Below are 16,149 nucleotides of genomic sequence, written 5' to 3'. Positions count from 1 at the left end.
ATAGTTTCACTATCTGTGGCGTCGCACCAAACCTTCACACACTCGCATACCTTACGCCAGCTCTTATCCGTGAATTGCATCACTTTTTCATCATCCTCCGCGCCCAAGTGTATGAAACAATGCATATTTGGTTGTTGAAAGACCAAAAATCACTCAATCACACGACAACCATGGGCGCCGCCATCTTGATTTGTTGTTTCCTGGTCGTTTCCTCCGCGATTCGAAGCACACCATGCCCACTTCACTGCGGTAATTTCAAATGGTAATAACTGTCGGTGTGTCAGCTTGTGCATATGGAAACAAGTAGGAATTTCAATGGTGTGTTGTCATGAATGTACAGGGTGAATTTCGTTTAGATTGGTGATCTGCACAACGAAACTGAACGAACCGACCCACCTCCACATGACCTAAACAACGTGGAGAGGAGACTTGAGTGTGTGGGGAGAAAAAAAAAAAACACCATTATTTGATTCAAGACAAACGGCGTTCAGGTATATTTGCCTTTAACATATGTTTGGGGCAACACTGGCATTTTCAATTCATTTAATGTTGAATAATATGGAATAGGCAAAGCCGAGAAGCGAACGTAGAATTCTTCGTACATTCACTTCTTAAATATATCAAATTAAACCGTCTTTTTGCTATGAAAAAATATATTAGAACCAACATCACCCTCACAACGACAACTACACTGACTAGAACAGGATCTCATCTGAAAAAAAAAAAATTCCTCAACATTACCTTCACAACGCCAACTACACCACCTAGAACAGGATCTCATCTGCAAAATTAAATACTAGAAGTGAACGTAGAATTCTTCTTACATTCGCTTCTGACTTTACCTATAACTTGTTCACAACTGTATACGCAATTTCCGGTTACTTCGGCCTGGATTCGGAATCAGCGATCAAATAACGTAAATCATGATTAAAAATTATTTTTTGATGATGCGGGAGATATCTTTATTAAAATCAGTGGAGGAAATATACACCATGTTTGATATTATTTGGGTATTTCATGTCTCCGACGATGCCTTTATCTCCCGGCATGCATCATTCCCCATGACAAAAACCGGAAACAAAAAAAACCAGAAACAAAACAAAAACGGAAGCAAAAGGGTCATAGGCAACGACACGGATTCACAATTGGCAGGGCATTGTGTTGTTTTTGTTGTTTCCTATTCTCTCATGTGCACGCATTAAGTAATATTCACATGATAGAAATAAAACCCAATCGTGTTTATACACCGCACAGCGTTTAAAAACAACCAGAAGCAAAAGGTCATAGCTAACGACACGGATTCCAAATAGCCAGGGGGTATTGTGTTGTTGTTGTTGTTGTTGTTTCCTATTCTCTCATGTGCACGCGTTAAGTATGAAGCTCACTGCGTTCGCTATAAGGTTAAAATCCGTGTTTGGCATCATTTACCAGAAGTGGGGGGGTGAAGTACTGGTTTTGCCCAAAAGTTGTATTCACCCAACGTTCTTCACCCTCTTGCTCCCCTCCTCTTTTTGTTGTGATCACTTTTCCACTCAATTGACACTATCCATGCACAAAAGATCAGTGTTTTGCTCACACGTTTTGGCAACTAAGGATCATCTCCATCCATCGATCTCCCCCCCCTCTCTCTCTTTCTCTCTTTCTCTCTCTCTCTCTCTCTCTCTCTCTCTCTCTCTCTCTCTCTCTCTCTCTCTCTCTCTCTCTCTCTCTCTCTCTCTCTCTCTCTCTCTCTCTCTCTCTCTCTCTCTCTCTCTCTCTCTCTCTCTCTCTCTCTCTCTCTGATCGGATGACCTTCAAACACCATGAAGGTTGTGGTGCCCCAAATTTAGCGGGGTTCTGCGACTTAAGGGTCAAATTTCCATGATAGATGGTGCCTTGGCTGATGATGCAAACGGTATTTGAAATGAGCACTCGATAAGCTGAAGGAATTCTGATCTATCTCTCCCCTCTCTTCCCCTCTACCCCTCCTCTATCTCTTTATCTCTCTATCTCTCTCTTTATGGGCCCTGTACGGTGCTGGCTGCTTTTGGCATCCAACTGTCCAGTTAATGCAGAAACCTTTTCTCGTTAGTTGTATACCAGACTGGGTCTGCTGAGCATTTCATGAAGGCAGCTGGCACTTAGATTATAAGTAAGATCCGAAGTAGGCATTAAGAGTTTTTTTTTAAAAGCCCATAAATAGGACAGTATACCAGACTGGACGGTGTAATAGCTAGTGTATCCGCTATGACTCTGGGAGGTTGGTGGTTTGAACCCAGAGCGAGTCATACCAAAGACTTTAAAATGGTTCATGCTGCTTCCCTGCTTGATGCTCAGCATTAAAAAAGGATAGAGCACGGACAGACAGCCATACGTTGGCAATCGGAGTAAAAACGTTAATGGGTCTCCTGGCCTTGCAAGGCCTTGTGTTGAAGTTTCTTGCAAGGGGCCTCATATGTTTTATGTATAAATTAATGGAAGAGGAAAGAAGGATGCTCCTGAATGCATGCTTATCATTAGCATTGTAATATTAAGGGATGCTTTTGCAGATATTGAGAAATCAGAGCTTTCCTGTGGATCTTTAAAAGAGATTCCGAAATTTAGCTAAAGGGGTGGCTGAATTGAAATGTCAGGATTAAGTAAATCATGAATGAAATTTCACCTGTTGCTCTTGTTAGGTGGAGGTTTGCAGTCATAGCGCATCACTCCTCCAACTTCAATGACCGTGCCATCACACAGGTAACCAACGATCGTACGGATGAATGGCGTGGGCTTCGGGCAGGGGAGAACAGGGCAAAGTGACCATTTTCATGAAAAATTACCTGTACATCCAAGATTTATTATATTGGGAAATGATAATTCGGCCAAGCCGAGCAAAACAATGTCAAGACCGTTTATTCCTGACCTGTGAGACACCCTGTAACCCATGCCTACAGAAAACAGACTTTTTGTAACACCAGCCACATTTTCCAACCAATCATCATGTAACTTTGTGAAAAAAATTCTCCATGGGTAGACACTCCTATGTTGAAAGTTTTGTGTCAACTGCTCAAGCGGTTGGGGAGAAAACAAATTTAAATGCAAATAAAGGTGAAAAAGTGAGGTGGAAGAAAAAAAAAAGTAGCGAGGGCCTCAGCCAACGTTCCACAACATGGTCAAGGATGACTGTGGACACCTATTCATAATATTGTTACGGTTCTAGGAACCATATGCATACAACATACAGGTGTCCCAAGTCAGTTATTCCATTTAGTATATGTGTAGACAGATCCTTTCCTTGTGTTTAGTGGGGAATTAAAGGGGTGCGTTGTGATGTTTTTTTTTTTAGTTAGATTAATAAATCTTTATATCCCCACTCCATTTCATTGCAAAGGCAAATCCACGGCAACCCACGGTACCCTCTGCCTACTTGCCCATCCTCTCGCTTGCTACTCGTGCGTGGGCTGAACAACCGCATGTTCACCTGCTCGCATAACCAGCGACTCGCTGTCCGAGGCAAAATCCTCTTAGTAGTTCCTTTTTGGTGAGTCCGCACGTGTGGAGGGGGCGGGCTTCCCAGGATGGCTGAAACCCCACCCAGAAAGGGCGGACCCATGGAAGCCTTGTCCAATCAAGGCGGGCAGTGACGTCAGTTTCACCAAGGCCCCTCCCCACTGAGGGAGATTGATAAATTACGACACCATCTTCAGGGTGGAGTGCTTGGAGTTCGGAGAGTTCATGAAGTGCTGAGACAGTTCGTTCTGTGCTGGAGTCTTGATATGAGTTCTTTGGTAGTCTGGAAAATATGCGAAACTGCAACAGACGCTTGGAAGCCCGAATCCTGTCCCAGACCAGGATCTTTTAAAGAAAGATCTGTGGTGGATCCAAGGAGTTATTTGGGGGTCATTCGTTGAGAGTGAGAGTGAGGGACCCAAAGACTCTGCCTCATCGTGAGAGATACTCAATGATCCTGGCTGCCTTGGATTCCACACACGCACGAACTCCACACGTGCGGCTGTGGGCCGAGCTGCGTGACCATTGTCAGGTGCCGCACCACGGAGCATCCCTTTCCCCGGAACTCAGGTACCAAGAACTCGACCTCAACTCCCTCCCTCCCTCCCTGGCTACAAAAGTCCTTTGCCTTCAAATGGGTTTATTTTGTCTGAGTGTGTGGCGCCGTCCATTAAGTAGAACTGTATAAGTTATTCGAACCTTGTAAATCTTGCCTGTATTATTCTCACGACAAGTCTGCTCTGTGTCTGCTTTATAAGTTGCTGTAAAATTGTCACACTGCATCTTTCTCTCATCTTCCCCTGCATAACATCCCCAATAAACCTGTTACCTGGATCACATAACTTTCCTTGCTTTATTGTAAATAAATTATTGTAGAAATGTTCCCAGTTCGTTTTCGTCTTTTCCTTCATTGGTCCAGCATAGTTCGGATCTATGTTTAGCCGGGTCTTATCCCCGATAATAATCTATTCATTCTGGCCGGTACGTTCTTGGTAGTTCCGAACCGGAAAGGTAGTTGGTAGTTGTTAGTTGGAAGAGTGATCCGGTTCGGGAAAGATGTACTGAGGGCGTGGTTCCCCAGTAGATGACACCGCGTGGTTAATTAGGTAAATTGGTTCTAGACAAAAAGACCCTACGCTACGCGGTGGAGGTATTGGCATCCACGGTTGGTTAAGCGACCCACCGCCTCATGAAATTATCTGTGAGCGACGGCCTACAATTCCAGGAGTCTGGTGGGAGGCAACGTAACTTCCCCCACCTAGCGGTTGTTCTCGCCACCGGTCCCCGGCCCGCAACAGTATTTTGCCAGATCATAGTGGATTTGTTTATTAAACACCACAGAATTTGGATTACATTATTAAAATTGATCTCGTGTGAAGTGAGGCCCATATGTAATGACAAAATATATGGTTGAATTTTGGTAATAGACATGTACAATCACAAAATTATCAGACTTTAGTCCGGACCTTAAAGGTGGTGGCAAGGAAAGGGGGGGGGGGGGAGTAAAAACACAGAAATGATGGTTTAGTGAAACTGGCAAAGGCTTCACGCATCAATGCCATTCACATTAGAGGCCTATGATTCATAAATCATGTGTTTGTAATATAACCCCAATGGTTTATTTATATGAAAGTCATTCTATCTCATGAGCATGTATTTTCCAACATCAAAAATATGGTGGTCACCATGCTATTATAGTTGACAATGTTTCCACCAGATGAGGCATCACTTGGTGAGGAACCAGTCGACTACTTTGCTCCGGTGGTTCATTTTGCTGTGATCTCCCCTAATAGGCATGAAACCCCAAATTATTGATTTTCGGAAAGTCTGGTGTTGGCTTGGTGGTTAGGGTGGCAGCTTGGGATCCTAGGGTCCTGAGTTCAAGCCTCGTTGGCCGCTGAATTAAAATACACCAGGAGGTTGACTCAGCCTGTCATTTTTCCGAGGTCGGCAAAATGAGCAGTGTACTGGTAAGGGGGACACTGCATCAGCGGCAAAGCCACATCCCAACCAATGATGCAACCAGCAGCCACAGGCTGCACTCGATAAAGAGAGATTGACTTTAGGCCACTTATATACTTTTCACTCTGGATCAGCAAGATATATAATATTTACAAGGACAAGGTTCAGAAAGATATACCTGAAAAAACTTGAGAGTTCATAAAACACCATACCCCACACAGCCTTGAGAAACAAGGACAGGGGCAGGTTCTGTCATGTTTCGAGGAAAAAATGATGCTCAGGGTGAGATCTCAAATATCCAACTTTCTAAATGGTCAGTGGCCTACTAATCATGGTTGTTGTTGTGATGGTCTGGTTCACCTCTTCCAAGCCTTCAGTGAGGCAAACCAGCTGAGTCAATTGACTTTGAAGCTGTCTTATAACAGCTTCAAAGTCAATTCCGTCAGTTAGTTCATGCTCGATGGAGAAAATCACGAGATTACTGAGCTTAAAGTGGCTCATTGCGGATCCATCCATCAGGACCACACTGTACAGGCGAGATACACGTCTAGTCTTGAGGGATTTCAATGCATTGACTGGAACTGATAGGGATGGTTACGAGACGTGTATTTGTCCCCATGGATCTGGAACTGTAACCAGAAGAGCACCAAGTTCCTTGACTTTGCAAGAAAACATGGACTTAGCATGGCTGGTTCATGGTTTCAGCACCCACAAGCTCATTTCTGGACTTGGTATTCCAACGCTGGTGGTGTGGCAAAGGAGATTGACCTCTGCTCATTGATGGTCGCTGGAGGATGATCCAGAACTGCAGGGTCTACCAGAGTGCTCAGTTCTTCAACAGTGACTACAGGTTTGTGGAGCAACTCTGAAGTTGCACCTTAAATCCACGAGAATGGCACCATCCTAGCCTTGGCTGGATGTTGGCAAGCTCAAGGATGAGAGGTTAGGTGAGGAGTTTGCGAACAGGCAGAGTGGAGATTTAGGGGGTCTGGGTGCTTTAGGGGATAGTGAAGAGATGTGGAGTGTCTTCAAGACCATCATCCTTGATGTTACTGGTAGATGTCTTCTTGGAAAGAAGAATTTTGTCTCTTGGGGCACTGGATACCATTGACCAGAGTCACAGGGCCAGGCTTAATGGCAGAGCTGAGCTGTTCAGGGAGTTGAGGTGTAAAACTGTACGTGAGCTAAGGGTGGACAAGGAGGCATCTGTGCAAGAAATCTGTGAGTGAGTATAGCATCACTTGTGGTCAAGTGATTCTCGTCCTGCTTACAGGGGAATTTGCGCATCCCCTTCCTCCAATCCTATCCCTCGGTGTACTGCAGTTAGAGCGGAGGGTGGTAGGCTCTTGACAGAGGAGTCCAAAGTGAAGGCCCGCTGGGCCGGTTAATTTGAGTGGTTGTACCAGGCTGATCCACCAGCTGTCAAGTTGGATGTCAGTGGTGGAACAATCTCTATTGCTGACCCTCCAATCAACTGTGGTCCACCTTCGTTTGTGGAAACACAGGCTGCGATGAACCAGTTGAAATGGAGTAAAGCTCTTGGGATCTGTGGCATCCATGCTGCACTTTTCAAGGCTGGTGGAAATGCTGTACTTATGTCATTGCATGCAGTTCTGTGCTCTGCCTGGAACACAGGCATCATCCCATCTGACTGGAAGAGGGCCTTGTTGTCCCTCTCTGGAAAGGCAAGGGTGATCGCTAAGACTGCAACAACTTCCGAGGGGTGACGCTGCTCTCAGTGCCGGACAAGGTCTTTGCTCGGATAATTCTTGATTGGGTTCGCCATCATCTGCTTGAACAACAGCGTCTGGAGCAGTCAAGCTTTACACCAAAGAGGTCAACGATTGACTGTATCCTTGCTCTTCGCATCCTCACTGAATGCAGGCGAGAGTTTCAGCAGGGGCTGCTTGCAGCACATGTTGATCTCTGTAAAGTGTTTGATTTAATGAATTGGGATGCCCTCTGGAGGATTCTTGGTCTTCGTGGGGTGCCACCAAAACTGATTAATCTGATGTATGAACTATACTCTGGTACTGAGAGTGCTGTGAGATGTGGTGATACCATTTGACTTATTTCCAGTTGTTACTGGAGTTAATCATGGGTGTGTACTGGCCCCCACACTTTTCAGTACTTGTATGGACTGGATTATGGGGAGGATGTCGGAGAGATCAAGCTGTGTTGCTTCGTTTGTGAATGTCAAGATCTCTGACTTTGATTTCGCAGGTGATGCAGTCATCTTTGCGGAGACTTTAGATATCCTTTTGGGGGCCTTCTAGGTGCTGAAGGAGGAGTCGGAGCCGCTGGGATTACGGGTTTCCTCGATCAACACTAAGATCCAGGCTTTCAATGACATCTTGGATGCTGCTTTCCTGTCTGTACCTGTTTGTGGCGAGGATGTTGAGGTCACGGAGAGATTCACTTTCCTTGGCAGTGATATTCATGTCTCTGCTGACTATGAGTCAGAGGTTAACAGACGTCTGGATCGGGCCTGGGGAGTCATGGATTCACTAGATCATGGGGTGTGGTGCTGCCGGTACCTGTACGGGAGGACGAAAGTCCGAGTCTTCAGGTTCTTGGTGCTTCCGGTCTGCTCTACAGATGTGAGACTTGGAATCTGGCCAGGGATCTGAGATGGAAACTTCATTCCTTTGGTACCAGGTCTCTTTGGAGAATCCTTGGCTATTGCTGCTCGGACTTTGTGTCCAATGAGCAGTTGCTGAGAGAGACTCAAATGAGATTTTTTACCTGCATAGTCAGTGAGCGTCTGCTGGGGCTGTATGGACATGTGGCTCATTTTCCTGACGCTGATCCTGCTCACCAGGTTCTCTCAGTGAGGGAGCTTCGTGAGTGGAAGAGTCCAACGGGCTGACCTCGTGTCTCGTGGTTGCAGCAGGTTGATCAGCATCGCAAGGAGATGGGGACAGGCCAGGCATCTTCCTGAGGGATGGCTTGACGGAGGCCCCTGGAGTTCCGGCGGAAAGTGGACGCAGCATCGTGCTGCTCTGGTGCATGCTCTCACACTTGAGCTGACCTGACATCTTCACTTTTGTCCCCAAATTTCAGCTTTCTTGCTCAAAGGATAGCTGAGGTATCACCCAGTCAAGCAAGAAAGAAAACAATTAATCAATTAATTGATGAATCAATAAATCAAAAATTTCCTTTATAGCCAAATCACTTGATCAGTGTCATGTCCAAATATCAGCTTCCTAGCTCAAAAGATGCCTGAGATATTGCCCAGATGAGAAATAAAATAAATAAGTAATTAATAAATCGATAATAATTAAGTAATTGATCAATTAATTGATGCATCAAAAAATATAAAACACTATTTTTGCCAAAGAACATCTTCACTTTTTTACCCAAATTTCATCTTCCTAGCTTAAAGAATGACTGAGATATTGCCGTGAAAGCAAGAAAGAAAATATTTAATCAATTAATTAATTAATCAATAAATCAAAAATACTCTTCATGATCAAATCACTTGGTCAGTGTCTCATGAAAATATCAACTTTCTAGCTCAAAAGGTGTTGGAGATATTGCCAGGATGAAAAATAAAATGAATAAGCAACGAATAAATCGATAATAATGAAGTAATCAATTAATTGATGAATGAATAAATCAAAAATACTCTTTACAGCCAAATCACTTCGTCACTGTCATGTCCAAATATCAGCTTCCGAGCTCAAAATGTGCCTGAGATATTGCCAGGATGAGAAATAAAATAAATAAGTAATAAATAAATCGATAATAATTAAGTAATTAATCAATTGATTGATCAATCCAAAAATGAAAAATAACCTTTTTGCCAAAGCACATCTTCACCTTTGCCCCCAAATTTCAGCTTCCTAGCTCAATGGATGGCTGAGATATTGCCCGGACAAACAAGCAAACAAGAAAACGGAGTAAAAACTGAGTACTCCCTTCCTTCGGTGCCAGGTGATGGTGTCATGCATCGCCTGGATATGTGATTGGAAAGGAGCAGTGTACAATTATTCCAAACAGGAAACTTACCGTTTTTTAGGGACATCATGAAGGACACCAACAACAGGCACAAAGACGTAAGGTGACGTGTTAGATATGCTGATGTAAAAGACGCTGCATTGAACTTTTTGCGGGGTGGCAAAATTGCTGCATCTATGATCTATCTTCACTTCTGAGGACCTTTTTCTTGCGGCACATGACAGACTTGGTTAGGACACCAGAGGTGTGTTCCATAACCAATCAACTCACTATCGCTTGCCAAGCGATAAATCTTATCAACCGTTTTGTTGGAGTGCTTAAGCCACTTGCCAAGTGTTCTGCCAGCTGATTGTCAATGGAACACACCCCTGGACATCATGGGTGGGAGCGCAGGGAGGGATTCAACCACTGAGCTCTATAATGTGGAAGAACTACTGGCCGATGAGAGTCAATTTGCTGATGAGGCCACGCGGCCGCCATTTTGGGACTCCCTAAAGACCGAAATTTCCACAGTAAACTAGAAAGGCACTCGGCAGAGCGCATACCTCCGCCACCTAATGACTGATTCACGAGAACATATCGGGCCAAATAAGTTTTTGAAATATCATCCTATACAGTACTATAACGTTTTTGGCCCTATCTCTCAATGGTTTAGAATCACTTTATATATTAAATAATTCTCGTATCCAGATCTTCACCCAAATCGAATCAATTCGTCGTGGTCACACACCCAACCTGTCCACCAAGTTTAATCCAAATCCGTCCACAACTTTTTGAGATATCCTGCACACAGACAGGCAGACAAACAAACAAGCCGGTAGGCGGCCATGGGTCGCCAAGCATTCGATGACCTTTGACCCCTGATCTGAGTTAATCTAGTACTAAGTACTTACGAAATTGCAATCGAATCGGTTAACCCATGTATGAGCAAGGGGGCTTTGAATGGTCATTTTTCCTGAACAATGCACTCATTGACTTTTGACCCCTGACTTAGCCGAGATAGGTTAATATGTCCTGAAGCAAAGTTGTTGTACCCATTGAGTACTCTGTACCTATCAACTTTCATTCGTATCGGTTAACCCGTGTAGGAGCAAGGGGGATTTGAATGGTCATTTTGCCCGAAAAATGCACTCATTGACCTTTGACCCCTGACCTAGCCGAGATAGGTCAATATGTCCTGAAGCAAAGTTGTAGTACTCATTGATTACTATACCTATGAACTTTCATTCGTATCGGTTAATCCATGTAGGAGCAACGGTGCCTTGAATGGTAATTTAGCCGAAAAAAATGCACTTAATGACCTTTGACCCCTGACCTACTCGAGATAGGTCATTATGCAAATGAGCAAAGTTGTAGTACTCATTACGGTCTGTAAGCATGTAAAGATTCATTCGATTCGGTTCAACCGTCAAGGAGCTTTTGCGTGAACGGTACCGATTATTGAAGGTTTTTCGGCTGTTGCTAGGGAACCAAAGCGTCCCGAGCAACCATCGCAATTTCCAAAGCGCTAGGTCATACGATGTACCTACCACCCGAGTTTTGTCAAAATCGGCCCACGTTTACTACCAATTATGCCGATGACAAACAAACAAACAAACAGACAATTACTGACAATAACGGTCACCTATTTCGGCGACCCAACAGACAGAGAGGGGTGAAAACATAACCAACTTCACCTTCGGTGGCAGAGGTAATCCATCCATCCATCCATCCATCGGGACCATGCTCTGTGCAGAGCGTTGGTGCTGCTTAAGCAGTCTCCTTGGCTATTGGGCACAACCCTGGACAGGTTTCCACTCCAACACAGTATACCTGCAAGCTGGCACTCATTTTGCCGACCTCGAAAGGATGACAGTCAGAGTCAACCCCACCTTGTATTAATTCAACAGCCAAGGGGGATTTGAACTCAGGATTCTAGGATCCCAGGCCCACCACCCTAACTATTAAGCTAACGCCAGGCATGCAGAGGTAATAACATGGACAAACCATCCTGATCCGGCCTTTCAGATGTATCAGTGGGGTACAGAATGTGAACTGTTCAGCCTGGCGGAAGTATGCACGCCACCAAGTATCGGTATAGTTTACTAGCAGAGCCTACCCATCTCTCTGTTGACAGATCAATTAGTCGCCCTGTTTGCCAAAAATTTTGGGTGAGAAGAAGGAAAGGAAGACAAATTTACTCATACATAAAGTGTATTAACCTCTCCCCATCCCCATCCTCATGTCCTGCTCCCCACTTTTGTATTCTCCCCATTCGTCTTGATGTCTCTTACCACGAGAAATGTCTCACAGACGATTACAGGCTTTGACAAGCCACCCCGTTTTTTTTTTGGGGGGGGGGGGCGGGTGGGAGATGGGAAGAAGGACAAATTTACCTGTGCGAATAGTGCTTTAAACTCGGTGCTGCCCAGGTAAAAAACGAAATTGTTACACCCTTTGCCATCACCAGCAGGTGGGTCTACATGGGACACATTTACAGCGATTATTATTTATGCCTCCCAATTACCCCCCCCCCCCCAACCTCCCACACCACCACGTGAGGACACATAGCTTATGTTACTCCCCACACAACGTTTAATTTGATCCCCGAGTTTGGAGTTTGTAACAAAATATGTGGCCGTGCATAAATGGCATGCATTACCTCATGGATGTGGCTGCGAGGAGCGACTTGGCGCCATTTTCTTGTGCATTTCGCACGCAGTGGCTACGCAGTTGGATGACTGTGAGGCTCCTAAAGGTCATCTATGGACACAAGCTGAGTGCCGGCAATAAAGGGAGGAATTTCTTTTATTTTCATCTTTTGCCTTGTCTGTTTTTGTGGCTGGGTGGAGACCTCTCAAATTAGGATTTAGTTTCACCTCACTTCACATTCTCACCCTTTGGTTTATTTTCGTTACTAGCAAATAAAACCCGTCGCTTTACTGACTGGTGAATAAAGTGGGGCGGAGAGAGAGAGAGAGAGAGAGAGAGAGAGAGAGAGAGAGAGAGAGAGAGAGAGAGAGAGAGAGAGAGAGAGAGAGAGAGAGAGAGAGAGAGAGAGAGAGAGAGAGAGAGAGAGAGGGAGAGAGAGAGAGAGAGAGAGAGAGAGAGAGAGAGAGAGAGGGAGAGAGAGAGAGAGAGAGAGAGAGAGAGAGAGAGAGAGAGAGAGAGAGAGAGAGAGAGAGAGAGAGAGAGAGAGAGAGAGGAATAGAGAGTTGGAAAGAGGGAGAGAGAAAGAGAGAGTGAGAGGAAGGGGGGGAATAGAGAGTTGGAAAGAGGGAGAGAGAAAGAGAGAGTGAGAGGGAGAGAGAGAGAGAGAGAGAAAGGGGGGGGGGGAATAGAGAGTTGGAAAGAGGGAGAGAGAAAGAGAGAGTGAGAGGAAGGGGGGGAATAGAGAGTTGGAAAGAGGGAGAGAGAAAGAGAGAGTGAGAGGGAGAGAGAGGGGAAGAGAGAGAAAGGGGGGGAAATAGAGAGTTAGAAAGAGGGGGGAGAGGGAGAGGTGTGAGAGAGAGGGGGAGGGAGGGGGACAGAGAGAGGGGGGGATAGAGAGATGGGAGGGGGAGGGAGAGAGAGTGAAGGGAGAGAAGGAAAGGGGGAGAGAGCGAGTGGGAGAGAGAGAGGGGATGAGAGAGAGTGAGAGAGTAGAAAGAGATCGAGAAAGAAAGAAAGAGACTGGAGAGCTTCGATGGTGGAAAATGATCGCGAAACGTTCTCCGACTTTTGAGAAAATACCCGGATATTCAATTTACATTCATCACGACTTTATTTACCTTATATAAGTAAAATACATCTTGCATAACCTCCAAATGAAATTAGGGAAAATAAAAACCACTGCAAAGACATTTTCATGATGCACACAATTGACTCGGATCAATATTTCGAAGAATATTATTTGAGTTCACTTACAAGGGACTAAAACGGAGGAGGTGGCCACGAGGCCCATCAAAGCCTCCGCTATGGTTGCTTTACATTTCAATAATTTGTTTTGCTGTTAATAATAATCAAAACAAATCAGTTATTGAAACCTGTCTGGTGAAAAAGAATGTAGAAGCGGAAAGCCTTAAAATGCATTTGAAAGAAAAATATCAAATTACCTCCACCACCGAAGGTGGATGGAGGTTGTTTTCAGCTCTGTCTGTTTGTCTGTCTGTCTGTCTGTCTGTGAGCAGGATATTAGACCAATTAGATTTTGGTTCAGTCAGCAGATCTGGCCTATCAATGGGATACAAAATGTAACCTGTTCAGCCTGGTGGAGGTATGTGCTCTTCAGAGGTATGTGTTCTACCGAGTGAGTGCCATTCCAGTTTTGGTAATGCGTTTTACATTGTCAACAAACTACTGGGAGCAAATTAACGTCTCATGGCAAAATGTTTGTGTTTGAAAAACAACTGTAAGTGAACATAGGAAGAAAGCGCACAAATTATTCAATGGAATTTGTACTCACAGGATTTTCAACGTAGATCTTAATGTTGTTATTTTCAGTGGCCATGGTGAGTTCTTGATGGGACTAAGATGATACACACTTGCCTTAGAAGACTTGATGCTCCACAATCGACTGGCTTTATAAAGAGTGAGGTGAAGGTTAAACACGCAAATTATTCTTACTAATTGATTGAATCAATTCATGCAAATAGGTCTCATTTGATATTCAAACATTCTTTGATTATAATATTGAGCTCATTGTTATATTTCGCATAACATTAATAGAAATGAGTAACTATCCTGGTCATTCAAAATGACAAAAAAAAAACACTTCAAATGTCAAAAATGCAGAAGATACATTTATTTGTATCGGTTAACAAAGTGGCCTGATGAAATCTATGCTATTAAAAGGCAACGTGTGTGTGTGTCAGTGTGTCTCCTCTATAACTCCAAAACTATAAAACCTAACATCCTGAAACTTTGCATGCATACTAAGGAAACTCCAAGGAAGTGCAAAAGTGAAAATTGGCTGTTTGGGTTAATTAAAACACCCCTTTTGAAGATAATTAAATGCTTATTTAATTATATCCTTCATCAGGCGATCCCGGCCGCCTCGCTGTCTGGGGCCTTAAGGCGTTTCCTGGGAAACCTCCCTGGGGTCTGAAGCCGCCATGTTTTCTGGTCTACTCAACCATATCCTGACTTGGAACAGGCCGCAACTTGGAACAAGCTGTTCATCATAGCTACAAATCACTGGGAACATTGCAATGCTTATAAACGCTCGGAGACGTCAGCGTTTGTTGTTTTATTTCATTTCTGCATATGCGTTCGCCACGAGTTTCTCTTAAACTAAAAATAATTACAGAATTTAAGCTCCAGAGTCATACTTACAAGCAGTTCCGACTCTGAGAAAAGTGTTCATTTGTCCATTTCGGACATATGTGACATTTTGGGCATCTCCGGGAGGTGTATGTCTAATATGACGGTTCGGTGATTGCCAATTGCGTGTCAAGGGAGCCGTTTCACATCGACCGTTTCATTGGAGTGCTAGCTTGAATGCTTAAGCCACTTGATGAGCACTCTCCAAGCTGCTTGGTTGTTCGTTTCAGCAAAAGTACACGTATATTTAATCTCACATTGATTTGACGTACGTTTCTGCCTTTGTTGGGTCCTGCGGTACCGTGCAGTGGGTGTGTCGGGAGGTGACTCATCCACGGAAAACGTGCAAGGATCGCTTTGTGCGATCTCCATTTGTAATCCAGCTCTCACTTCGACATCGACGCATGTTAAAACAAGGACGAATGTGTCCAAGAGCCGCATCATAAAGGTTTTGTCTTCACCAGAAGAAGAATAAGAAGAAGAAGAACAACGCTGATCTCTCTTAGAGCCAGCGTTCGCTCCGCGACGTGGCAAACAAGGACAAATGTGTCCAAGAGCCGCATCATAAAGGTTTTGTCTTCACCAGAAGAAGAATAATAAGAAGAAGAACAACGCGGAGCTCTCTTCGAGCCAGCGTTTGCAACGCGACGTGGCTAAAAATACAAGGCCTATCCGATCATGTGTTCACCATGTTTGTTCTCGCTGTGAAGATGGACATTTTGTGTTCTCTGGCCTGGCACATTTTTGAATTGAATTCCATTAATTACCCACTTTAATCCTCTTTCAAAAAACGCTGTTCCAATGTAAATCTTTGCGTTTGTAGTTTTATTTATTTATTTTGTTGTATACCTTGTTGAGGCTCGTATGAGAGCTAACACACAATGCACAACAAGGGGGGGGGCGCATGAAACAAGAGGGGCGGGAGAGGGAAGGACAAAACAGTGGGGGAACAGAGACATTAGGAGATCTGTGGAAGGGAGAGGGATGGGGGTGGGAAACACCGGGTATACAAGATGGACAGAACAGGGACTTTCAGGAAGGAAAGCAGGAAATTTGAAGGAGGTGTGTTTGGGGTGGTTTAACGGGGGCAGAAAATATTAAGGATTTGGATGGGGGGTGATAAGAGGTGGTGGTGAACTGCTGTTTTGAAGGCCTGGAGAGAAGAATGGGATTGAACAGAGTGAGGGAGTTTATTCTAAAGGTGGGGAAAAAGAGGAATGAAAGAGTGAAGGTGAGCAGTGATTCGTGATTTTGGTAGTTTTACCAAAAGGGGGTTGTTGGTGGACCTTGAGCACCCTGCAGAAATGTGGTGGGGACAAATCGCAGAGAGAGCAGGGTGGGGGGGGGGGACAAGACTGGAGAGGAGACGGTAGAAGACAGAAAGACCACCGACCTGCCTGCGGTGAGAGAGTGAGAGGCACAAGGACTCGGTCTCATCGTGGGAGATGCCAATGATCCAAAATGCCTTGGTTTCCA

At 44.5% G+C, this 16,149-nt stretch overlaps 1 protein-coding gene across 1 annotated transcript in view; it reads right to left on the bottom strand.

Moving 5' to 3' along the window:
* LOC147013518 (galectin-4-like) overlaps positions 1-13,966 on the bottom strand; it is a 49,826-nt gene extending 35,860 nt beyond the window's left edge. Inside the window, exons 1-2 of the mRNA XM_085855376.1 lie at positions 13,817-13,966; positions 2,642-2,751 (exon numbers count right to left, since the gene is read on the bottom strand). Coding sequence (XP_085711502.1) covers positions 2,642-2,751; positions 13,817-13,861 — 155 coding nt within the window. The 5' untranslated portion in view covers positions 13,862-13,966. The remainder of the gene's footprint in view (positions 1-2,641; positions 2,752-13,816) is intronic.
* Between the last annotated feature and the right edge of the window lie 2,183 nt (positions 13,967-16,149).

Source organism: Eptatretus burgeri, chromosome 14, assembly GCF_056783735.1.
Source record: "Eptatretus burgeri isolate ZD-2024b chromosome 14, Ebu_testis_v1, whole genome shotgun sequence".
In the NCBI taxonomy this organism is placed as follows: Eukaryota; Metazoa; Chordata; class Myxini; order Myxiniformes; family Myxinidae; genus Eptatretus; species Eptatretus burgeri.
This window is presented reverse-complemented; position numbering and strand designations above follow the sequence as displayed.